Source organism: Piliocolobus tephrosceles, chromosome 13, assembly GCF_002776525.5.
Source record: "Piliocolobus tephrosceles isolate RC106 chromosome 13, ASM277652v3, whole genome shotgun sequence".
Classification (NCBI taxonomy): domain Eukaryota; kingdom Metazoa; phylum Chordata; class Mammalia; order Primates; family Cercopithecidae; genus Piliocolobus; species Piliocolobus tephrosceles.
In genome coordinates, this window is record NC_045446.1 from 29,728,222 (window position 1) to 29,755,077 (window position 26,856).

Genomic DNA, 26,856 nt, shown 5'->3' on the forward strand with positions numbered 1-26,856 from the left:
TGCAGTAGAGACTATAAACTATTCTGAAAGAAACTGACCCATGTAAGGCTGTAATTAACTATCCTACTGAAGGGCTATTACCCCAACTAATACACCAACCCCAGAGACTGCATTGATTCTTTAGGGCCTGGGTGGTTGATCTCATTTTCCAGCCTGGTTTACAATCACAGGGTAGGAATGGGGAGCTGCAGCAAACAAGGATCAGAAGGATAAGGAGAGCAGATTCCTGAACTCATCTTAAGAAGGACTATTGAAAAATACAACCGGTGGACTCGGGAGACAGTGAGTTCCTCGCTGCAAATGCGAAAGCAGAAACTGGTCTCTAAGGCCCCTGTTGATTTTGAGATTCTAGAAGGTGTAAGTCAAGATGTAGAAGAGGATGACCCGGCTGTCAGGGCAGCAGAGCTGTAACTATGACATTTTGGTTTCCCGGGTACGTCAAGACACACTAGCCCCTGAGGCTCAGGAAGTGGTTGGTTCAGCTTTATTCTTAGTTGGAATTTTTTGCCATAAGTCAAAGACCCAACTGGAAGGATGGAAGGATGTGGGAGATGACACTGTAGGAAGTCGCAGAGGAATTCCGTGTGACTCGGGAGGTTTCCTCAGCCCTGAACCCCGTGGTCTTGACTGAGTGGTAATGATTGCCACGGAAATTTTACCTCGGTTGGCTCAGGTCCCCTAGAATAGCAAATACACAGCCAAGCCTTGACAGTATTTGATCTATTTCCTAATTTTAACAAATACTTCAAGTGACACATAATGCTAAGGGCTACTGGGGGAAGGAAAAGTCGAGAGCTACGCTGGCCTCAGCTTTTAACCTCAATTCCAGAAGCATTTACACTGGCTCCCAGCCCCATCTCATTTAAAGGGCTTGACCCAAACAAAACCTCAAACTAAAACCTTTCATTATTTCCATTCTCAAAAGCAAAAACAAAAACAGAAAAAAAAAAAAAAAAAAAAAAAGGAAGGAAGGGTTGCAGACTAATTTCTTTCACAAAGACCCAATTAAATCCCAGTTCTGAAGTTGCTCCAAATTTAATTCCAGGGGAGAGGCACTATCACTTGTGACTGATGTCTAAGTGCCATTTCATAGACCCAAAGAGATCCACAAGTTTGTACCCAGATCACAGGAAACCATAAGATCCTCTTTCAACCAATTCCCATGGTGTACGTGCCAATGCACCTATTTGTAGGTGAGGGTGGTAATCTGAAATCCCCTCTCCCAGACTCCCAACATCCCAATCTTCTCACCCAGTGTAACCTTGGTTAAGAAGCATGGATAGCCCCAGTTGCATCCAGCCTTAACCAAATGCAGCTAATGTGAACATAACTCATAAAATGCAGGTGCTCTGACTGATTAGAGAGCACTGATGAGTCATCAGAATTAGACTTAAAAACTGACAAAATAGTGTAACTATGGGGATTCTGGAAATTTCCAATGGCTGCCTTTTCACCCAGAAACCATCACTACAGGTTCACGGACCTTTGAACTTCACTATGAGGTATTCTTTCTCTAAAGCCAAATGTAGTTTGTTGAAAATTAAATATAGCCTTATTTCCCATAAGTATACCCAAATACGAATACTTTTATCAGTTATATTGCAAGAGTAAGTTTTCGTTGAAAATAAAGAATAGCCTAAACAACTTTTATTGTCACAACAGAGTGACTAGTTTCACAGGAGACCAACATTTTTGCCTAGAGGATCCCTACTGGTCATCTTCAATGTACAAATATTGCCTCAAACGCAAACCTCGTCTAATGGTAACTCCATTCCTTTCCTAGCCCTTCAATTAGAAAGACTCCAGCAAGGCAGAAATGCAGATTGTTGGTAATTCCCACCAATTCTCCCTAAGTACTAGGCACAGCCAGCCTCAGATGTGATGACAGCTTACCAATAGGAAGGTGACTGGTGGTTGTCATGGAGATCTGAGCCCGGCAGAAAGTTTTGCTGTCCAGCAGATCTGTGGCCATGAAAAGATAAAGGACATTTAGAGTCCCCCCACCTCACAATAGAACACTGCGGCTCTTAGACAAACAGAATAAGAACGTAAAGGGCCTTAAGTGTCAGGGAGTTAGTTACCTACTGTGCTACCATAGTTGGTGTCATATAAATAGTTCTCATCTTTCCAGGTGTTCATGATGGAAGGGTCTACAAAAAATAGAGAAGGAGAATAGTCAGTGATCATTTTCCCTAGGAAGAAGAGGCTGCGTTTTCTAACTCATTGTTCATCAACAAGGTATGGGGAGTGAGGAGTGGTCCTCAGAGACAAGGGATACGATTCTGCTTCAGTTGCGTTACTTTGTAATAATGTTGTCTAATTTTCCTTTCAGCATCCTCGGGGAAATGGCCTCATCCACGTGTTCCATACCTATTGCATTTTTAGGGAAGTGAGAGAAGTTACAAGAATGGGAACCTGTCCTAGACTAGTGGTTCCTGGGAATTTTCCTAACCTTGCTTGGCATTGTTTTGCATTCTACTGCATAATCACCACAATATTTTTACCCTGGGATGTGGTGGGGGGAAAGCTGTGTGAGGGATAAATTTATTTAAATGTATAATAAATAATTAACAAGTATCTTTTTCTATTAATATCTTCCTTGGAGGGTTAATGATATTTCTTTCAGGAAGAGTCTAGTCAATCTTATCACAGTTTCTTTGTTGCTGAACTCCAGAGATTTGTCATCCAAGTTGGATGACAGCCCCCTCCCTCTAGGATTTTTCCAATTAGCTTAAAGGATGACATAAAATTCTCAAAACGAAACCAAGGAGAAGGGGTGGAGAGTGTTACTAAATCAAACAAACACCTTTTAAGAGTGGAGCCCCATTGCCCCATCGCAGAAAAGAAGTGCTCTTGTACTCTGTCTCTCTCTCTCTCTCTCTTTCTTCTGTGTGCTGCGGTAAGCACATCTCACTGTGATTGACTCTTCAGATTTCAGATTCAAAGGGAACTCCCCTCCACCTACCCCAAATGGAGCTCAACTCCCACACAACCCCCAGATCTGGGCTGGTCTCCAACAGAAGCATTTTGTTTCTTGGCTAGCCAAAAGCTGTAAGATCTCTCACCTTGTCCTCACCAGAAACTTCCTGCTTTCTCCTCACCACAGACCTAGGTTACCCTCAGCTCCCCTCCTTGCTAGGTTCTGAGTTTTAGGGCTGGGGTGTAAGCCACTGACTGCGTTTCATTTTGTTTTTATAGCACAAATGATATAAAACCTGACTTACTGGCTAAGTCCTCCTGTTTATGACATAGGGATTTAGCCAGTATTTTAGCTAATAGCTACATGTTTGGACACCCCAAGCCCAATCTCTTGGGGTTACACCCTCTCTCCTTGTTGGGTCACCTTGTACACCTGTTGTTGTCTCTGAAAACAAACTGAACCAAAGAGGTTTGGGGGTGTTGGCCCCTCTATGAGTGTCTTCTCCCTTCCTCCTAGGGTGGACCTTCTTCTCCACCCTTCCACTCAGCTTTTCTGAACTGGCAACACAAGAATGTCTGGATGGTCAAGAAGGAATTATCAAGTTATTTGGGACCTCTCCAGTATTACCCTGGCTCCTTCAGTGGGGCTGTCTGTCAGGTCAAGCAGGGGAGGGGGTGCCATCCTCCTGACCAAGTCCTGCATCCATCTCTAGGGCAATGCCAGGCCCGTAAAGCACAGAACATCTAGATGGCCCATCCCCTGGCCTCTGAAGAGAAGGGCATGGCTAGCAAAGCCTAATTTGCATGCTTAGCAGCTATTGCTTTTTTCTTTAATAATGAATGGTAGGCCAGCCCACTTATAAAAGGGTAAATAACTGCATGGGCCAATTTTGGCCCCAAGTGACTCATAAATCACCTGTATGTCAAATTCTGTCCTTGGTGACTGGGAAACATCCTCAGGGAGGCCTGTGGCAAGCTCGGTTGGCCCATGTGGCTCACAGGCTCCCTGGCATGAACATGGGGAGTGACCTAGGAGCAAGAGTTGCTGCACAGTTTTATGATGGTTCATAGACTTTGGAGGACAGTCTCCAGGAGACAGATTTAGGACAGGGGAAAGGAAATGAAAATGAATGTAGATGCTATGGGACTGTAGCCTCTGCTCAGAGCCCAGAATTGTGTGCTTCATATAAAAACACACGGAAGGCGGGAGTTGGGTTGCAGGTACCTTTGTACATCTCTGCAGAAGCTCCCCAGGGCCCCTAAAAATTTGTTAGCTACAACACCAAGTCAACATCTTCCCCCTTTTGGTGAAACGCACTCCCCTCAAGGGAGGAGGGAGAGAAGAGGAGACATTGCCCCTTCCTCTTCTCTTTCCAAACTTGGCCAAGTCCAGTCCCTGACACTTTTTGTAGTGGGGAGGCCCACCTTATATTCTGCATTTCCTTGGCTACTGGCCTGAGGTCTGGATGATGCCACAACCAGGAGTAGGAGGCAGAGAAGTGTGGCTCCCCATAAGTCTATAAATCGGAAATAGATGGTAGTCACTGGTCGCAAGGGCAAGAATGAGGTTCATGGTGGGGGTGGCCTGTCAGAGACAGCCAGGGAAAAGGCCTCCCTGCATTTCCTGCAAAAAAACTTGCTCCCACATTCTCTTTTGCCCTCTCCCAACTATCCTCCCCAGAGCTTTGCCTGACTAGATTGGCTCCCTTTGTCCACTACTACTCACCAGTTTGTTCAGTCTTGACTATGACATTGTGTGTGGACTGGAACAGCTCACTACTGCACTGGCCTGTGAAGGACAGATTGGGATAGTCAGAGAGGATGGAGCCAGAACTGGGTGCTTAAATAAGGACAGAACTGGCTTCTTTGCAGAGCTTCTGCCATCCTACTGCCTGGTCACCTATGTTTGTTTATGGGAGGGGGTTTCTCTGTTCGCCTCTACAAACTCAAGCCTGCAGTCTCTGACCCCAGAAAATCAGGAATCTAAGGCACTATATTAGAAGCAATTCTTTGATGTGGTATAGTAAAGGCATCCAGTATGGTGGAAATAGAACTTCAGAAGCCCTGTTTTTCCACTACTAGCTATGAGGAAGGTGTGTGCCCTTTACCTTTCTGGGTCTCAGTTTCCCCATCTATAACAAGATTAAACTAGATAAGGTCACTAGATGACTTCTAAGGTTCTTTCCCATACTAAGATATGGTATGAAAATGAAAATGTAGGGAAAACCATTTTAACTAGCTTGATTCTTCTTTCATTTAAAATCTAATCAAAGCCATCATGATTACATCCAATCTGTGAGATATGTCTGAACAAAATGAAGTGACTCTTTCCTTATTTATGTCTCAGCACATGTACAAGCAGTGCACATCACATGTCCTTGTTTGCTTGCAATTCCTCTCCCATTATCATATATAAAAGCATATATATGCATGCTCATATATACACACACACACACACACACACACACACATATGTAAATGCACAAATGAATCTAGTATGTTTTTCCTCCCCAGACAGATTATAAACATCTCAAGAGCGGAAGTTATGCCTTTAACCTCTCTGACATTCAGTCTTCCCACCTGTAAAATGGGCACAATATTTACTTTGTCATAAAGTTGTTAAATGAGTTAATTCACTTACAGTGCCTAGTATAAGTAAATACTCAATAAATGTTAGTTAATAGAATGTCTACACAAAGGCAAACAACAAAAGAGTGAGAAATCTGGCTGGACGTTAGGAACTCAGAGGCTACAGCAGCATGTGGTGAGACCAAACAAGCCATGGGAGGTCAGAGAGGGAAGGTCTAAGACGACCACAGCACCTCCCAGGCCTCCCTGCCTCAGGCCTCAATCAGGGTAAAGCTTTAAAGGAGTGGATTTAATTGGGGGTGGAGGTAAATATTTTTAATTATTCAAGTGTAAGTCTGATCTCTCTGAAGATTCCTGAGGGTTATTTATAGAGCCCTGTTTAGTTTGATTCTAGTCAAAGAAAACTGAGCAGCCACCAATGTGAGAGGGGTGGGAAGCAGGGTGTGGCGAGGGAGTTGAATGACATCATCTAAAACGGCCACTGCAGCCACAAGCTCTGCTGCAAGGCCCCAGGTTCTCTCAGTGTTGATGGCTGTTGCCAGGGTATGACTCTGGTTCACAGCCCTGGAGCTCATGCTGCCCAACTCCCGGTTACTTGCCCAAACATGGGTTCTACCAAGACATAAATGCCTTTTCCAGTGTGAACAGGCCAACTCGCTATTCTTAAATATTGCTACTTTTCAGGATGCCCATAGTTCTCAGAAGAGCTAGATTTTTACAGCCACTGTCAGGGGAACCTTATGCCAGTGTCAAAACCATTCTGCAAGGTCAGTTTTCCACCCTACTAGGTCTTACATGTCAGTATAGGATGTGTTCGTGTGTGAATAATCTACCATTCAAGGACAACATCTGGTGTGGTGGCCCATCCCTGTGCTAGGGGAAGCCTCAGAGAGACATCTGGGGCATTAGGGCAACAGAAATTCCAGAAACCACCACAGAAATATTCCCCATACACGTATCTAGACCATATGTTCTAACCCTTTTTTTAAGTTACAGACCTTTTAAGAATCTGCTGAAGTATTGTGAGTCTTTTCCCCTCCCAAAATACGACCATAATTCTAATTTCATATATCTTCTTACCGCCCTTAGGACCCTATCTTAAGAACCTAGGTCTAAAAGGTTGTTTGAGGTTGTGTGTGTGTGTGTGTGTGTGTGTGTGTGTGTGTGTGTGTGTGTTTTGTTTGTTTGTTTGTTTTGTAACCATGATGATCTTTAACAAGCAAGTGACTGGATGTTAAACTATTGAACCCTGTTTGCAAAGGAAAGAAGAAAACATTTTCCAAGGGTAGTAAATATCCTATGAATTCCTAGACAGTTTTGTCTTCCTGAAAATTATCACCATAAGGAGAGGATTAAATTACACTACCGTTTATAAGGGATTAGACACACCAGGTACCCTAGGCTTCAATCCTGTCCTCTCATCTTCCTTCCACTTCCCTGTCTTGGGACATGGTAATTTGGAAGTGAGACCACTCTTTATTGTCCCTGACAAAGAATCCTGTCATCTGCAGAATCTCTGTTCTTCCAGCTGGCTCCTAGCAGGGTAGGGAGAGACACAGAAAGAGAGAGTCACCGTTCCACTTAAGATGCTGCAAGTTGCTGTACAGGAGCTGCCCCGCCGTCCCTGCTGCTCGGGTGAACTCCTGCAAACTCATGCTGCAGAGATGCTCGCCGTTGATGTCGAACTCTTGGAAAGGGATACAACTGGCATCCAGCTGGTTAGTGTCCAGGAGGTGCTGGAGCCACTCCCACACCTGGTACTTGGTCCAGTACTGAGGATGAATTTCATGCCACTGGCCTCCAAAAAACCCGCTGGAAACTGCAAAACAGGAGGCAGTCTCGTGAGTGACCCCTGGCTGTTCCTGGCCATAGTATCTGACATAGGGATGCATTATTGACTGCCAGATATCTCAGAGACACAACCACAATCTGTGTATGTGCCAGCATGGGGGATGGAGCAGAAATGCATCTTCATGCCCTCCCTAGCATGCTACCTACCCCTGGGCACTGGATGAGGACAAGAGAGCTGAAATGCTCAGAGCTCATTCCCCCCCTCACCCACCGTAAAATATCACAAAAGCTAGAGCATTGCTATCATTTCAGCAATTTATTAGCTTATTGTTCATACCTGAATAGTTCTGCTCCTCTTTTCTCTCACTCACTCTCTGTCACTTTTTTCTCTCTTATACACACACACACACACACACCCCCCCCCCCCAAACTCAGACCATTTTCAACCAAAAATAAGGCCTGAAATTAAGGTTGTTTTCTATATGATGCCTTTGCTTTTCCTCAAAGTGGTCCAGATTATCGATCTGCTAACTGGACTGATATCTCACTGTGCCAGCCTAGTCATTATAGCTATCATGATGTCACTTCCCTACTCAGTTACCTTTAGTAGTTCTCATCACCCACTGAAATTAGGTATAAAGCTGCCTAGCTAGGCATTGAGGCTCTTCACTAACTCTTCTTCAAATAATCAATAACTCTTGTCTTTTTTCTATGCTGTTCTTTCAGTTCAGCTTGCATTCTACCTCTCACTCCTGTTGAATTTCTACCCATCTTTCAAACTCTGACCACCCCTTAAAGTCATCACCAATCCCCCCAACTTTCCTCAAGGGCTCACTGTCCTCTTACTCTCCAGGAGACATGCTTGGTATTTCTCCTAATGGCTTTGTCATGTTCTGTTTTTCTCTACAAGTCTCTAAGTGTCGTCTTATTCTCCTTTGTAAATTGTATGTTTGAGGTCACAGACTGTTTTACTCCTCTTTGTATCACCTATAAAAATGACCTCAGAGACCTTGCCATAGTAGATGCTCACCATATATTTATTTAATGGAATATGGTTTTGAAGGAGAAATAAGGTAGGCATCTGAGGAGTTGGGAGGTGCATTTACAAGATGGTGCATTCAGATACCGATGAAGAAGTGCAGTTCATTCACCTGGATAAATATTGCTGAGCCTAATATGTGCTAGCCGTCTAAATATGTGACTCATGCTCACTTAAAAAAAAAAAAATTCCATAGCCTGCCCGAAGTTTTGGGGCAATGGAAAAGACAGAGCCAGCATCTGAGGGCATGGAACAGGGTTGAGAGAGTTTACAGTTCCCTTGAGAATAGACGTCGGCAAGGAGCTCTCTTTCAGGAAAGGTGAGTGAGAGGGGCAAGAGGCAAAGACTATTGCATCCCACCAAGCTGAAGCAAGGGAAATCCAACTGAACATGACACATGGATATTCCAGTAAACTCAAGGGTGGACCAGTAGAAGAAAATGTAGTGCAAGAAAACTGTCTCTAACTTTTTCTTCAAGGTCACACCAGATCAGTTCTTCTCAAAATTTAGTATGATCGTAAATCACCAGGGAATATTGTTCAAATGCAGATTCTGATTCAACAGGTCCAGGGGGAGGCCTGAGTTTCTGCATTCCTAGCAAGCTTCCATGTGATGCTGATGTTGCTGGTCTACTGAATTACAAGGAGCTAAAGGCCTCAGAAAGGTTTGACTCCCATAACGCCCATGGTCCAGCCCACAACACCCTCAGAGGGGAGACTGAAGGGGAAATGTTTCTGACCCAATCCCTCTTCTTCCTCATTCATTCAGAATCCATCCATGGCTTCCAGACCTCAGAAGCACTAAGAGGAGGAGGTCAGGTTTATCTAGTGCACAAAGGTGACCGCCATTAGCAATACCCACCACTCACAGTATTCACTTAGCCTCTCGTACCTCATGGCCAAACAAAAGCAGTCCCCAGCCCTCAACGTGGGCTCTAAAGAGGAAGCCAATAGTCCGGGATTGGGGGAGGAATGGAACAATCTAATCTAAAAATCTAATTATATGGAAATAGTCCCAAATACACAGACCTTGGGCTTGATCTTTCCATTTCCCCCAATTTTTGGTGCCTCACAAATAAAGCTGTCTAAGGATGGAAAATATATTTTTGTGGCTCCCCAAGTCTTTCATCTTTATTTTTCTAAAATAATTGTCATGCTATGACAGTACAGCTCTGGTTTTGGCAACAAGAGGCACCAACTTTTAATAACCTAACAGCACATCTAGAATAATCTCATCTGCAAACTTAATACGGTCTAGATTAAAAGATAGTCCCTGCTAGTGTATCTTGTTCAAACTTGGGAAAATCAGGGATTTTTGTCTGAATTTAACTGAGGAGATTCCACATCAGACAGAGAACCCACCAAATTCCTGAAGTTTCAGGAGAAACAATAAAAATCCCTATGAGTTCACATCCTCTCTGCCATTCAACTGATCTCCTTCTCCTCTTCAGTCTTGATCAAGGCTGAGCTTTCTTTGAGATCTCTGGAATTTAAGAAATAAAAGTGGCACCCCAGTTCTACTTCCTGCTGAACACATTTCCCCAACTTTCTTCAGAGCAAGCAAGAGAAATGCTGCCTTCGTTGAGGGGCCAGGGTCCGGGGGATGCAAAAGACTTCCAGTTTTATTTGGAATACACTTTCTGGGTCCTCACAGGGTATCTGAGGCTCACAACAGAAAATGCTACTGCCCAGAAAGTGCAGCAGTTTGAGGGGGCAGGTGACTGAGTAAGGGAAGCTCACCTGCTCACCCTTTCAACAATGTTTGACTAGGATTCCAAGTTAAAAGAGGTGGAGCTCCACATGGATCAGCACTCCCTGCAGAATAACTCTCCCATTATCCTCCCACTCCTGCTTCCTCTCAAGCTCTGGTCACCAACAAACCATCTCCATATTTCAAAGCACACTCGAACAGCAGAGCCTCTGGCTGGGAGATTAGCAGTGGGTGTGGATCAAGAAGAGGCCCAGAGCTTCCTAAACTCACTGCTGTTGGATGCACAGCTGATTGCCTAAACTGGATGGCTTCACAATGGGGTGTGGGGTTCCTGATTCAGCAACAACTTGATTCAGGGATTCAACTTGATTTAGGGATTCAGCTTCATTCAGGAAGCCACAGGCTTGATCACCAAACCTCCTATATGTCCCATCACCAGGTCCCCTCTTCTTCTAATAGACGTGTTCTAGATGAAAGCACTAGGGAGAACACGTGTTCTCCTTACAAATCTCCTCTCCCCTTTCAAAGAGAGACCACTGGAAGATGAAAAAGAAAGACTAAACTGCTCTAACCCTCTCCTTCCTAACCTCCACGCACACGCACATACACATGCACATACATACCCTTTTTCTCCTAGCCTATCTTGGTATCCCAGCAAAACACTATTAAAACCTCAACACGGAGTCTTTCCTTTAGGCATCTCTTCTACCCGCCTCACTGCCAGGCTGTCAATCTGGAACCTTTAATTTTGGGAGGAGGCAACAGAATATCTCAAATGAGCTTTTGTCTGGAACCCTGGGGGCCGGTAGGGAACTCCAAAATTGAGTTTTCTCCATTCCTTCTTGTCCCACATCTTCTGCTGAAAAGCCTGTATTTTTCGAACATTAGGCTGGGAGAAGAAGCAAAGCAAAGAGCCCCCACAGCACAGCAGTGACACCAACACCCACAGGCCCCCTTACCATTGCACGTGGAGTAGCTGTCTGTCCAGGCTGGCGGCTGGTGAAGGAGGTTGTTGCCGGGGTTGAGATTCATTACACCACCTCCTTCCAGAATCATGATCTGTTAGGGGATCAAACAGCCTGTTCAGTCATTGCCTCTTGGACAAATGTCATTTGAAAGTGCAGATCACAGAGTAAATTTAGGAAGAAAATAAAGAGAATTTGTCCTTCCACCCATTGCCTGCCACCCATTGCCAAAGCCTTTTTTGTAAAAGCAAAACTCACAGCAATTAAAAATTTCCAGGTTCAATTTTCATATGCATGAGGCAAGTTTTTACAGCCACCCATTCATAAATGAATAATCTCTGATCAGGAATGAAGCGGGAGGGAAATGCAATACCTGCTCCCAGGGCGAGGCTGGCTGGCATCCAAGTGGTTTTTTTTTTACAAAAGTGAAAATGCCAAAGAGATTTTATTTAAAGTATTTAAAGTGCAATTTCAATCAATGAAAATCCAAGCCGGTGGCAGCACAGCCCCAGCACCTGTGTGGGAGCTCGGACTGCAATTGCACCTGCACACCCAGTAACAAGTTTTCTCAGTGTGGGTGTCTGCCACAGGCTGGGCTGGTCGTCAGAGGGCCTCAGTCATATTTTAATAGAGCTCTTCGAGTATCTGGCTTTGTGATAATATCAGGAATCAGTTGGTTTCTCTGACAGACACTGCCCATTTCTGATAAAGAAAAAAAAATTTCCTTTCTGGTAACAATTATAACCATTTTTTTTTTTTTTTCTCTCCTGTTAGAGACTTGGAGAATTTAGTGGGTTTCCAAGCTGACCTAAGTAAAAGTGGCTTCCTCAGTCTGTGGGATCATTTTCTCAGTAAAGGACTTGGGAGAAGAGATTTCTTCTGTGGGCCTGTTTGGGTTTGTTTTATAGCAATGTAGACATTTTACACTTCAGAAACACTGGCTTCAATTCTCTGGTATTTATAATGTCCCTACTCCCAAGCGGGGCACCCTCCACCTTTCAGACCAGAGCCCCAGCTGTGTGTTCAGTCATTTAAACGAAGGGCGGCCTGTTTCCAGATCACTATTGGGCAATACCCAGAGGCTGTAAAAGTCACTTGCTCTTTATAAAAATGTTGGGGTAGGGAGAGGAATTCAGCTTTATAGCAGCAATTCATGGAAAATTTTCTGCCTGTTTTGGGGAAATTTTGCATCCTCAGGTATTATCAATGTCCACAGGGGTAAAATTGCCAATCCAGAAGATTTTCAGCCCTTGGCATTCCATCCCCTAATTTAGCTACCACTCCTCTGGTTCTGTGTAGGGCCTGTCGGGGGAGAAGAGGGGTCTGCAGAAGGCATACGAATATATTCATGCATTCATTTATTCGACAAGTATTTATCAGCCTAGTAATAGGCTGGGCACTATTCTAGGTGCTGGGGAGAGAGCGGTAATTAAAGGCTGAACTAGGCTACACACAAGCATGTATGATAATTATTAGCATCATCATCACTGCTGTTTGGTAAATAATTAGGACTGAATCCAGTCTAAGTAGAAGGTGGAGAAGGAAAGACAGGGTAGGGATGGTGGACATTATAACAGCAAAGAGCCACTGGGTGGGAAGGTAGGAGAGCTGGATTCTATGTCCTGGCACCTTGTATAGGAGCTTTGAAGCCAGAAGAGCTGGGGTCAATTCCAGGTCTTCCCACTTACTAGGTTAGTAGTCACCCAGACATGTTACCTAACCTCTCGGAACCCAGTTTTCTCATATGCAAAATGCAGCTAATCATACCTCGTCTGTACATTGGTTGGAGATTAAATGAGTTTCTGTACCTCAAGCACCTGGCACAAAGTAGGGCACAAATACATGTCAGGTGCTATGATGAGAAGCATCACTAGCTCTGTGGATAGGCTGAACCAGAAATGACGCTGGGCCTCAGTTTCCCCACTTGAAAATTTAAAGATGGTGACTATACTGATTCGTAAGTTCCCTTTCTGAATACCTCTTTGATTCTCACCCTCAGAGAAAGAAAACAAACTCATATCAAACCTTCTTTTCTTTTTCACAGTAACTGGGCATTTTCCCATCCAGCTTTGTAGAGCAATTGCCCTAAAGCTAAGAAATCAGATTGGGAACTTCAAGGCGAAAGAAAGTCTCTAAGGCCGCAGACTGGGTGGCTGAGGGAAGGAGGGGGGCCCAGGGCCCAGTCTCTTGTTTGCTCAAGGCTGGGCTTGTTCCTTGCTAGCATTTGCTCAACCACAAGCAGTGGAAAGGTTACTGTTTAACCCTGAAAGGGCTGAAGCTCAGAGCCCAGCCCATTTGCACGGAGGGATTGGCCTTCCAGGCTCAGGGAGGACAGGCAGGGGAGGGCGTCTCTAAAATTCTTTCACAAGGATTTACCTGCGGGGTTGTTTCAAAGTGGTCGTTTCATTGGCAGCACCTGCCTGGGCCAACTATGCTTCCTGACAAACAGAAAGCAGGGTGGTGTGGAGGCTGAGCACCCAGGCTTTGGAGCTGGAGAGATGCAGGCTCAGATTCCAGTTCCCCTGCTTACTGTGGGTGACCCTGAGCCAGTGCCAAGTCTGTCTAGCCAAAAACATTCTGTTCCTCACTTTCTGTACCTGATAAATGGGAACAATACCAAACTCAAAGGGCTGTAAGAATCAAATGAGGTCATGCACATAGAGAGCTTGGCAAGTAGTGAAAAAAAAAGAATTTAATAAATGTTGCAGAACAATATGGGCCAGTTCTCCACCTGTGGCCAAATGCCCACAAGCCCCTCTCCTCAGGGCTGACGTCATTTTCCACCCTGACCTTCTGGAAGCATCCAGAACTTCTCCCAACCCGCAGAGATGTCTTTAAGACTACAGGGTGGCAGCTGCCCCATCGCTATCCTCCCACAAAAAGATGGCCTGTGCACAGCCCTGCTCCCTGCTGGCACTCCCTTTCCAAGGAAAAGCAGCCAGCATGGTGAGGGGCCCTTTTTTACAGGGCACATTAAGTGGTTTCCACTCGTAAAAGAGTTTGTGTGGCTTAACCCTTAGTGAGTGAGAGTTCACTTGAGCTCACCTGGGCTTGTAAGCAAAGGAGGTCAGAACCTCCGACCGGGCAGGGAGCTGCAAGCTGCAGGGAAAGATGTCCTCAGGGTGGGCACATGAGGTCCAGAGCCAGTGCAGCTGAAGGCCTTTGGCCAAGTCCTACCCTCCTCTGAGGCACAGTTCTTCAGGTGTAGAGTGAAGACACTTGTCCCAACAGCCTCACAGGACTGTTGAGATGGAATGAGATCATGGATAACAAATGTGACTTGAGAGTTGTAAAAAAAACCTTGTTATAACCACCTGATCCACATCCCCATATGCTAATGTAGATTTTCTATGGTATATAGTAATTGCTTTCTGGGATATACAAAGCAATCCTTTTAATCAGAAAGTAGGGGAATTATTGAATGCTCTTATTTCAGCTCCCTACTTTACCTTCAGCATAGCTTTCATTATTTCTTTAAAAAAAAAAAAATACCATCAAATGTGTGGAAGTAAAGACTTCAGAATCTGAGAATCCTGAGTTAGACTCTAGGTCCCATCTTTCAACCATGTAATCTTGAGCATGTTAACCTTTCCGAGCCTCTATTTCTCACACTGGTTTAGAAATGGGAGAGCTGGAGGGGATTGTGGGGGAGTATTCGTGTCTCCTGAGCCTAAAGGCTGCTTTGAAAGATAAATCAGTATAATGGGTCTAAAGGTGTCTTGTCTAGCCCCTGGCAAACATATCCCCTGTCAAAATCAGTTTCCTTTCCCTTCTTTAAACATGAATTCTCAAGGTGTTCCTCTAACACATTTTATTTCTTCCAGGACTGAATCCCCAGTTCAGAGCCTAAGTGAGAATGACTCTATCCTGGGAGTCAAAAGGAAGCTGGGAAAAGAACTTGCTTCTCCCCCTCTTCTGCTGGAGGCAGGAACCTCGGATTGGGAGGCAGAGGAGGAATCCTCAGTCACCCTAGGTTGTGGTTAAAAGCAGTTTCTCAACCTCTCCACCACTGAAATGTGGACAGTCCTTTCTGTGGGGGCTGGCCCGTGTATTGTAGGATGTTTAGCAGCACCCCTGGCCCCTACCCTCTAGATGCCAGCAGCATCCCCTCCACACACACCATGTCCCCGAGGCAAAAACCATCCCCAGTGGAGAATACTGGTTAAAAGCTTGTGGAGGCAAACAGCTCAGGCTTTGCTCTTACTGATGTGACAAACTTGGTCTGTCCCTTAGCCTTCCTGGACTGCCATTTCCTCTCCTGGGGAATAGGCATAGACTTGCTGGAGGGTTAAATGAGACAAGGCACCTCAAAGGCCACAGCAGAGTGCCTGGTACCTATAGAGTAATTGCCTGATCTGTGAAGGTTTAAGAGAATACACTGGGTATCAGAGCCACCTCTGGCTGTTCCCAGGTGGTATATATACTGGAGAGGTAGTATAAATTATTACCTGGGCTATTAAAAACTGCACACACACAAAGAAAAACTATACCTTTTATTTCAAACTCAAAGAGTGGAGTGTGACCAGGTACGGTGGCTCACGCCTGTAATCCCAGCCCTTTGGGAGGCCGAGGTGGGTGGATCACTTGAGGTCAGGAGTTCGAGACCAGCCTGGCCAACATGGTGAAGCCCCATCTCTACTAAAAATACAAAAATTAGCTGGGTGTGGTGGTGGGTGCCTGTAATCCCAGCTACTCGGGGGGCTGAGGCAGGAGAATAACTTGAGCCCAGGAGGCAGAGGTTGCAGTGAGCCAAGATCACGCCCCTGCACTCCAGCCTGGGCGACAGAGTGAGACTCTGTCTCTAAAGAAAAAAAAAAAAAAAGGAGTGAAATGAAATGTAGATTATCCTGAGATTTTTTTTCATATATATTCCCCTATCCTTTTTCATAGGTAGGAACAATTGGAGGGAACTGTATTTGATTTTGAGTCACTACTGATTGTCCAGAGGTTGACATTTGTCCCAAACTTCACCTCTTTGTGTAAGACCCACAGTTGTGGGGCAGAACTGTACTCTTTATTTGAAGAGAAGAGCGCTGTGTGCTACCCGATAGACTGAAGAACTGGCAAGTACATCATGCCAGGCTTCTTGCCAGGACATATTTAACCTTAGGCAGCAAGTCCCCTACAACGTGCCATCAGCTCCCCTAACATTATGGGCCACTGGGGTTTGGCCAATCTGAAATTCTTTTTCCAGCAAGAAAGCAGTGTTCTGTGCTGAACGACCACAGCCTGAGACATGGCGGGAGATAGGCTAGCCTCCGCCTCTCACTTCTTTTAAGGGCAGTTTCAGGTAAACACAAACTCCCGCAGTGCCCTGAGTTGCTAAGGACTTGGACTACTTCTGTACCAGCCACACACAGAGACACATCCCAGCCCCCTGTGCCTGCTTCTCCTGGCTTGCTTTGTCGAGGGCTTGCTTCCAGAAAAGCACCACCCTGACCACCATGCACAGCCTTGACCAATGAAGGGGAGCAGGGGGAACAGAGCATTTGGTCTAACCCGAAAGTTTAAGAGTCTCCCATTTTGGCTGCTGGTCAGTAGCAAATATGGGCATAGCAGAAAAGCAGCCTAGTGGTGCCGCATGTCTTGAGGGAAACTCTTAAGAGAATAAGGGCTCATGATTCAAATGGCCAGGGTTGAAATCTTGGTACTATGGCTTGGTGGGCTATGTTGACCTTGGAGAATTTCTATCCTCTCTACCGCCTCAGTCTCCCCACATAACAAAATTCCACTTTGGAATGTGGAGCTGATATGAGGATTAAACGAGATTGTTTGTAAAGTCACCAGCATAGCATCTCATATGTAGTAAGTGTCTAGTCAATGTCTATGTTTATTAGAGGGTCTGCCCATGAGTCTCCTTTTAAACTGTGTTGGCTGGCACTGGGGGCATCTCATGGTAGGGGTACACTCCTCAGAAGTAAGATCATTTCTGGGAGCGTCAGGCTCTGGAGTTACATGGCCACAGTTCAAATCCTGGCTTTGCCAATTTCCTAATGGGGCAAGCTTGGACAAGTTATCTAACTTCTTGGGACCTCAGTTTCCTCATCTATAAAATAGAGATGATACGAAAAGCATTGTTGAAAGACAACAATGAAATTATACCTGTAAAATGCTTGGAAAAGCATGACACATAGTAAATATTTGATAAGTGTTTGCTGGTTTTTAAATAATAATCATAATCATACTTGTAGTTTTTATTTTATTGAACACTCAAGGAGGAAACTGAGAGCCAAGTTCATTTCAAGCAAGGCTTCAAAGCTCTCTTATCTGTACTGTCTTCTCCAGTTCCAGCTGACTGGCACAGTCGAGCCTAGGACTAGATCTTATGCCTCCCCACTCCCTATTCTGAGAGCTGCTGTGTAGACGGACCATTATGGCTCAGCTATAAACAGTGGGGCTTGGACCCTGCTTGCAGAAGCCATGATGTTCCCCTCTGACTGGGCACAGTTCTTACCCAAAGGACGAAAGCCATCCCTCCTGCCCCCCTTTCTCTCACCAGACACACTGTCAAGGCTGCCAAGAGCAGTGGTAAGGCATATGCTCCTAAACTCTGCTGTCAAAGGCTATGCACTCCTACATACCATGGCTGGTTTGCAGGTGCAGAAAGAAAAAGACCAGGAAGAGCAGCATGTCGTCTAAAACACAAGCGCCTGGCAGAGAACGGCTGACTGTTTCTCTATCCTCCGAGTCCCTTAGCACAGAGAATGCTCAAATACTGCAGAGAATAAGGTTTGCTACTTGGGAGGCTGAGGCAGGAGAATCACTGGAACCCGGCAGGCAGCGACTGTGGTGAGCCGAGATCGCGTCATTGCACTCCAGCCTGGGCAAAAAGAGTGAAACTCCATCTCAAAAACAAAAAAAGAATAAGGTTTGGGATTGGGACTGGGGTTGATAGGGACAGATAAGCAAGAAGAATCCCTGGGCCACTGGCAGGGAGCTGGAACCACACATCCCAAGGCCCAGGAGGCTCTGCTCAGCCTTGGGATTCCTAACAAGCCCAAGGACTGCTCCACTGGCCTCTCTTCTTAAATATACAGAGCAAACCTCCCAGAAGAGACCAACACAGGCCAGCTTGGGCCTGCTCAGTTAGAGGGAGGTCTTTCTTCTGCTCAGTGATGGGGCTACTGAGACTCAGGATTGAACACTTTAAAAATAATAATAATAATAACTATATTATAGTAATTAGGACTTAGTGAATACTTAAAGTGCCAGCTCTGCACTGCTGGTTTAAACATATTATCTCAATTAATTCTCACAACAACTCTAGGAGGCATTAGGTCATTTAACAGATGGCCTCTCTGAGGCACAGAGGAGTTAGGTGACTTGTTCAAGGTCACACAGTTTAGCAAGGGAAGAGAATTCAAACTCAGACTGTCTTGCAATAAAACCTGGGAACTTGACCACTCTCTGCTGAGAAGAGGGTACTTTGCCAGAGAAGACTCATTCTCCCTTTGACCCCCGTTCTAGACATGGTCATAGCATTCTCCCTGCACCATCTGCTGCCTTACACCTTTATCAAGTTTATATACATATTATATATATACATATTCATATACCTGCATATATACATGCATGCATATATAATGTAAATTATCATCCTATGACTCAATCAAGTTATTTTAATTTTGTATTTGGGAAATAGACTGGTCCGTAATTACTTATGCTTTACCTGAATCAGACCTCAGGCCAGAGAGCATGGTCTGCTCCTGCTGCAAGGGTGAAGGAACACTGGGAGCCACACTGCCACCAGGGCCACAGAGCAGATCTTAACCAGGGCTTGCACCTGCGTTCCCTGTCCCCAGCCCCAGGGGAATGAGAGTCAAGGCCACCATCAGCCATCTTCCTAGCTCCCTTATTCATCCAACCACATCATCACCAAACTGCCGCAGAACTGGCTGCCATGTGGGCATCTTTACTCCTGAAGCCAAAGAAGCAATTAGTCCTTTTAAATAATTACTTTTGTGATGACGGTGATACCAACACCATTCTCAGTCCTTAATCAAAGTTACCAGCAGGTGAATTCACAGCATTTGCCCTAAGGATGTTGCAACAGCTTACTGACTTCCTGTTTCAATATGACTGTCATTTCAAAGGACTACTCCCAAATAAGAGAAAAAAAAATTCATGTACATGTGAAAGGCAACTGAATATAATACAGACAATCATTTGTGTTTTCACAAATGAATTGAATTATGAATCAAGCTTGGGGAATGTATTTGATTCTCTTGGGATTACATCACAGATAATTTCATAGCCTTATAATGTGTTTTGAAACAGACATTTTTCACGTTCCCAGGGGCAACATCTGAAGTATTATTGCTGGGGTTTCAAGGGTTTTCATGACCAATAATGCAGCACTGGGAGGCCAAGTCTGGATCCATTATAGGTACAATTTATTGACTGTAAGCCATTTGGAAATATACATAGTATGCTGATCTTTATCAATCTTGGTGTCAGACCCAGGCTAGGCGGCACATACTGACAGTGGCAGGCACCCAAGTTGATCAAAAGACAAGCTTACCTAAGATGACCCCCAGGGCCTTTATCAAACCCATTCAGATATGATAAAGTAAAAATAGGGTAAGCTTCGGATTGTAAAAGGTCACAGAGGCTTTTGAGGCCTCAAAAGAAGCTTTGCCTCTCCTCTTCTTCCAAACATTTACATCTTCCTGGTTTTGCTTGCTTTCTGTGGGCCTCTGTGGACAACCTATCACTGTATTATTTGTCAACTTGAAATAAAATAGGTCCTAATGCTCAGTACCCCCATGTTGTCAGATTCAACAATGTTTGGCTGCTGAAACCCCAGACCTCTAAACTAAAATCTGCATTTCTGAGAACCTCCCTTAATGAAGTCTTGTACACTCTCACCATTGAGATTTTCTGGTCTATAGATTCATCCACTTGCCTCCCTTCCCTTTCCCATCACAAGATGACAAACTCCAGGAGACACCAGCCTTGAAAGAAATGTCCATAAATGCAAGCAAGTCCTTATAAAGTCAGAGAAAAAAGATTCAATGTAGAGAATTCAACGTCTAATCCATCTGCAGATAGCCCACTGTTACATTATTTGCCAACTTGAATTAAAGCAGGTAATTGCTTAGTTCTATTAATACCAAATGATCAAATTCAGCAATGATTGGATACTTAAAAGTATGAGTCTCTGAAGGCCGAACAGACAAATCTGGTCCCAGGATATAGCGCTTGCAGAGGATCTCTCTGATGGTTACTTCCATCAGGAGGACCTCAAGGCTGGCCAAGCCACCCCTTACCCCATCCCACTCCCATCTCAGTCCTTCAAAAGATTACTTAATTACCCTGGACTTAAGCCCTCATACCCAAGACAGTTAGTCTCTCAGCCTTCAGCAGAAAGAAACTATCACCAAGAAATGCTTATCCAGCCATTACAATATTGTCTCAGACCCTCTGTAATTCATATATATTTACCAAGTGTCTACTAGATTCCGGGCACTTTGCTAGGTGCTGGGGACACAATAGTAAATAAAACATAGACGCTGCCCTACCCTGATGGACTATTCACAAGGACATGGCTTCCAAAACAATAGTGGCTCCTTCCAAAATCATCTGAGCTCATTCCCCACCTCCTGTTGTGAATGGAATGGGGCAAGAGTGGAGAGAGCCAGGCAACCCTCTCTGGCATTTGAGAATGACCAACCTTGAAAAGTATTTCAACTAGTCTTAAAAGCAGGACCAATCCTCTTCTCTCCGGCAACCCCATGCCCTTGCCTTCACAGAAAACTCTGACTAGGACGTGGAGTTGGCAGACAGGATAATGCTTCTGGGTTTCACAAAGCAGCCTGAGCCAAAACCAATCTCCACTCAGGGCAGAATAAAGCAGTGGGTTGTCCGGATGGCTGAATGTCTCTCTCCAAGACAATGGTGTGTTTATGTGTAGGAGGGTCAGAAGCAGGTTGTTAACATAAAACCCACCGTAAACAGAGCTGTTAATTCAGTTGCTGGCAGGGGCTTCTGTTATCTTCTGAATACCTCCCAGAGGATATAAGCCCTACCTTTTCATTTGAGTTGGCAGCAGAGTTATTTTTTTGCACCTGTTGCTCTGCTCCGATAACAACGCAGTTAAGCATTGATTTGTAGGAAAATAAACAGAAAAAGGCAAAGAAAGGCATCTGCCCAAACAGCCTGAGCTGGTTTGACTGAGTGTTCATGCCAATTTGTTTTTCCTATAAAAAACCAAAGAAAAACCTGCATTTTCAGTTTGAATGCTACATTTTCACTCCCTTAATATAAAAGAGGGTATCAAATAGGCCAGAGGGAGCTGGCAAGGCTGAGAAGCCAGAAGACATTGTACTTTTCCATTGGCTGGTTCTGTGAGGGCACTCAGGGGTGTCCAAGGTCTGCAGAGTGACATGGCCAGCCTCCAGCCAGCCCAGGTTCAGATCACAAATCAGATTAACAAGGGAAGAGAAAAGGCTGCTGGGATACGATCGAAACCAAAACCACACTCTTCCAAATGGTTGACTTCCAAAAGTCAATACAGTTTATGGAGTAGGTGTAGTCTCTAGGTTACCTCCTAAAGTGGAGGCTCAGTGTACCCAGATCTCAGTCTAGCTTCTCCCCCAGACATCCTACATCCAGCCCTGGGCAAAGAGCATAATTTGAAAACCCTTAGTTCCCGGACCACAGTTTTCCCATCGCATAAATGATGCTAGCCACACCTACCTCAAAAGCGGGCTGTGTAGACCCACTCATCTCCTGCCAAGAGATTTGAGGTCTCAGGTCCCAGGTAGAAAGCGCCTGAGATGTGCTAGATGTGATTTCTGTCCTAATCCAAGCATCATCACATGCTCACTTCTCATTAATTTGTCAATGTCACATGATAAGCTAAGTCCAAAAACGGCCACAAGGAGTTAAACAAATAGCCTAAATGGAGATCATGAACAACATTAATTAAGCAATGGCATCAGCACTCAGCCTTCAGCACACACAGTCAGAGGGAGTTTTTGAATATCTCTTTTTGGCCAGGCGCAGTGGCTCATGTCTGTAATCCCAGCACTTTGGGAGGTCGAGGCAGGCATATCACTTGAGGTCAGGAGTTCGAGACCAATCTAGTTAATATGGTGAACCCCGTCTCTACTAAAAATATGCAAATTAGCCATGCATGGTGGCATGTGCCTGTAATCCCAGCTACTTGGGAGACTGAGGCAGGAGAATCACCTGAACCCAGGAGGTGGATGTTGCAGTGAGCCAAGATTGTGCCACTCACTCCCAGCCTGGACAACCAAGTGAGACTCCATCTCAAAAAATAAAATAAAGTAATATAATGTAATATCCTTTTTAGCTTTGTAGAAGAAAGCACAGTCAAGGCAACATGCAACATTTCCCCAGACAAATACCTTGCCCCAGTTTTCTGAGGGCCGTGGGGGGTTCATTGCTACCAGACCACTGGCTTCATGGGGGAGGAGGGCTTATGGCAGTGGGGAATGGCCTCAGAAATGTTGCCTCTCCAGGAGCATTAAGAACTGGGTGTTCCTACAGGGGAGGGATATGACTGGCTGAGTGTTCCCAGACATTCTTGTCATGAGCAGCGTAGGGAGTGGAGTGCTTAGAACCAAATCGGGCAGCAGAAAAATAAAAGATTTAACAACACCTTTAGTTGACTGAAAAATAAATAAGACCAACTGTGCAAGAATGTGGGAAGGGTGGAGGACGGTAAGGGGTGGGGACTGGAGCCAGGGAGGGGTCAGGATGGACTAGGACAATGGATTTGACCATTTCAAGAGTCAAGTTTCCTCATAGGAAAAGACCAAGATGTTTAAGTCAAGGAAAGAGCAACAGCCCCCAGCTCAGAATCTTGAAAACCACGTAATTGCAAAACAACAACAAAAACTATGACAGTGATAATAGTTCATATTTGTTGAGGGTTTAAAATGTGCTAGAAATAGAACTAGGCATTACATGAATTACCTCATTTAATCCTCACAATAACCCTGAATGTTAGTACTAATATTAGCACCATTTTACAGAGAGAGGTTAAGCAACTTTTCTAAAGACATAAAGCTAGCAAATGGACTGGATATATTATAATAAGTGTACTTGGAAAGGGGTGGGGAAAGCAACATAATTCTTTTGAAATTACTTGAAAATGGATCCTTGTGTTTCTAAAGAGAAGGAGGATGTCTGTTAGGACCTCATACTTTCATTTTCAAAGTTGAGATCCTTTAAGCACGGTTCCCACAACTTTTTCCCCAAAATATAAATAGGAGACATATTGATCATCCTTGTGCCCTAATACAGAAGCTCCCTTTCAGTGCAAATCAGTCTAGATGCTACAGAAACACCACTTCACAGCCACTCAAACCCATCTATCAGAACTTCAATCTGGCTTCCCGTTGGAGGCCCCACATTGACTCAGGGGTTAGGATTGGCTGCCTGAAGCCACCTCAGACTTATTAGCCATGATAAAAGAGCAGTAATAACAGCAAGAAAACAAAACTTGAAAAATGAAGGGTGAATTATGGCTCTTTTGGAAGAGCACCTGATGTCTTAGCCATCACAGATTTGTCCTGATGACAGGCTTGATTGTGTTATGAACATCACTGACTGACCAGAGAAAGACCATGAAAATGTTATTGGGGGAGCCTGAATTCCATCTCTGAGACAAAGAAATTGAGGAAAAGTCTTCACCTCTTCCACCATCACTACGCCCATGACCCTGTTTTGAACATTGGAACAGTCTATAAAAACCTAGCCCTAAAACACCACCAGAACTTAATGAGACTTATTTCATTAGCATCCTTGCAGCTCAAGAAGCAAGTAACATCTGAATTTTCTCACAAGTTAGACAACCTCTTCTTTAGAAGAGGTAGAGTTTTCCTTCTGTAGCGATAATCATTCAATAGCAGCAGGCAAGAAAGCCGAGTTTGTTTTTAGATCCTTCCTATGAGAACACTAGACTCGTGGCACACTAGGTCTCATATTTCCTTCCAGAACAGACTTTATTCTGCTTCTCTTGGCTCACTGGTTTATGCAGCAAGCCCTCTGGGAAATAAAATCATGAAAAACCCACCAGTATTGCCAGCAACTCCCTACCAGAAAGGTTTTTCAAGGAATTAAATCCCTTCCAGGCAATTATTCAGCTATCCTTCCAGTTGTTTGGAGGAAATCTTTGGAGCTCAAACAAAACTGTAAAACTCACTAACTCAAAAATGACATCCTCTCTACTCAACAGGCCATAGCTTCCTACCAGAGGTTGTGTAGCTGAGCCTGATGAAAATGAGGAGGGGGATCTCTGCAGCAGCTTCCCAGACTCCCAGCCCTGGGAGTTGTCATACATTCCATTTCACCACAACCAGAGGCAGGACCAGCTACATCATTTGCAGAGCTCAGTGTAAAAGGAACATGCAGGGCCCTTTGTTCAAAACTTATGAAGAATTTCAAGATGGCAACAGCAGAGCCTTAAACCAAACACGGAAACTTTCTAAGCATGGGGTCCTGTGGAACTGCACGAGTTGCACACTCGTAACATCAACCTTCTCCAAGGGGTCAGTAACCACATTGGCCTTCACCCGTACCCATGTTTCATTACTGTGAGTGGGCAGGGGTCTCTTCTGTCTTTGTTCCATGGACTACCTCCTGAGGTCGTTGAGAGGATTAAACTAAACATGACATTGAACAGGTCTGTAACCACCTGGCTTACAGCAGGCACTCAACAAATTACCATTATCATTCTTATTATCATCTTCATTATGCCAAAGTCTCTTCACAACTCCAAGGCTACCCATAGGCAGGAACATATGGGAAGATCATATTCCCCTTTTGGCAGAGACCATCTATCAACTGGTGCTGTTCAGAAGTCATTTTGTTAGTCGTGTATGAGAGAATGCTGTAAATGAGGTGTTCTTAACCTTTCAAATGTACGATGGATCTGTTTTGTAATCTACTGAGGCCTACAGGCCTCTTCTCAAAATAATATTTTTACATGACAAAGTAAAATATTGTAAGATTAAAAAGAAACTCTATTTTAAAAGACAATGTCAAAATACTTTTTAAAATAAATGCATGATATCACATTCTGGTGCAAAAGTAATTGCAGGGTTTTAAAATTTTTTTGAGACAGAGTCTCACTCTGTTGCCCAGGCTGGAGTGCAGTGGTGTGATCTTGGCTCACTGCAGCCTCTGCCTCCTGGGTTCAAACGATTCTCCTGCCTCAGCCTCCCGAGTAGCTGGGATTACAGGTGTGCAGGTGTGTGCCACCACCACACCCATATTTTTAGTAGAGATGGAGTTTCACCATGTTGGTCAGACTGGCTATTTTTGTAATTACTTTTAATGGCAAGAACCACAATTAATTTTACACCAACCTGATAACAATATATGTGCTTCTTCATTAATACATTAAACAAGATATCTACCTAGTGCAAATCTAACTGCTTGATATCAAATACCCACATTTTGTGATATATGTAATAGGTGTAATAAGACATGCAAATGTGATTTCTCTTGGTGACAGTCACAGTTGCAGTTAATACTACCATGGAGTTTTGCCTACATTCATATTGAAAGAAAATATTAAATTCTAGTTAGAGAGTATTGAAAATAAAGATGATGATTTTTTTTTACATCCCAAGTTCACAGAACCTGAATTTATCCTTGGACCCCAGGTTAGGGATCCTTGTTGTTTTACTAATAACAAGAACTACTTGTTCAATTCAAATGGGCTCTAGAAACCACATTTGCATGACCAGAAACCTCATTTGAATAATTTACCAAGAGATAGACCCCAGAGTGCCTGGGCAAAAGAAGTAATTTTTTTCCCCAAAGCCTCTAGAATGCCCAAGATTCATGACCTCAGCATCAGTGGTCAGTAGACATCTGGAGACTTGATCAAGAATTTTAGAGGTGGGCAATAGTATACTCACTCCTAAAAGCTAGTCATGTGAACTGCCTGGAGGAGAATCAGTATTTTCTGCAGGTCCCTATGTGCCAGGCATCAGGACACAAGAACAGGAATGTGCTGTGTACCCAATCACCCCAGGTCTCCCAGGACCTCCTTGGTTGTGGTTTGCAGCTGACTCAAAACAAGGTTCAATTTGGAGGTCCCCTCTTAATATGGTTCATCCATCTCCCTGCTACCCACCTTCCCAGTAAAAACCCTATTGCATTTCTTTCCCAAGGTCACAGTGAAGAACCAACGTTGATCTCTACACACACACACAACCAAAATCCCAGAATTTAATACACATTCACTCTGACCCAACAGAAACTCACTGAAAACACTCAAATTGAAGATTTCCCTTGATATCCATTCCACAAATTACTAATATTTACTCACAAGGTTTTGTTCGGGTGCTTTCATACTCTTCGTTAATTTAATCCTTACAACAGCCCAGTGCAGTAGACGTTATTAACTCCATTTGCCAGATGAGAAAATTTAGATGCTACAGCTTATATAACTCATTCAAAGTCATTCAACAACCCAGTGGTAGAGTCCAACTTGAGCTCAGATATCTGGACTCTAAGTCCAGCGTTCTTCACACCACATCTCAGCAGCTTCCAAGCCATAAAATCTCTTAGCCTTCTACCCCTTCAGATACACATGCAGTCAAATTTTACTACATCAACATTCCTTGACCCACGGCCTTCTGCCTAGTGGAATTAAGATGACTAAAAGGTGAGCTAGCTGCACTCTAATTTTCTAAGTGGGCATGATCAAGACAGAGGCTGAATTTAGAGTCAAATCTAGAGTACACTGCAAAGACAAAGCAAGTTTTATCATTAGTCAGCATCATGACAAGATTGAAAATTGTTCTCATCTTTCAGACTCTGCTCACCTTATTGTCCAGAATATATCATCGGCCATACTGA

At 44.3% G+C, this 26,856-nt stretch overlaps 1 protein-coding gene across 5 annotated transcripts in view; it reads right to left on the bottom strand.

The window, feature by feature from the left end:
- The window catches only part of EHF (ETS homologous factor), a 41,886-nt gene that overhangs the window by 9,830 nt on the left and 5,200 nt on the right, over positions 1 to 26,856 (bottom strand). For 3 of the 5 annotated variants that reach the window (XM_023185536.3, XM_023185535.2, XM_023185537.2), the window contains exons 2-6: positions 11,008 to 11,107; positions 7,082 to 7,327; positions 4,646 to 4,708; positions 2,082 to 2,150; positions 1,894 to 1,962 (exon numbers count right to left, since the gene is read on the bottom strand). In XM_023185536.3, the coding sequence (XP_023041304.2) occupies positions 1,894 to 1,962; positions 2,082 to 2,150; positions 4,646 to 4,708; positions 7,082 to 7,327; positions 11,008 to 11,104 (544 nt within the window). In that variant the 5' untranslated portion in view covers positions 11,105 to 11,107. Of the gene's footprint in view, positions 1 to 1,893; positions 1,963 to 2,081; positions 2,151 to 4,645; positions 4,709 to 7,081; positions 7,328 to 11,007; positions 11,108 to 20,686; positions 20,870 to 26,856 lie in introns of those variants that run through there. The other 2 variants (XM_023185534.2, XM_023185538.3) reach the window with 2 other exon arrangements.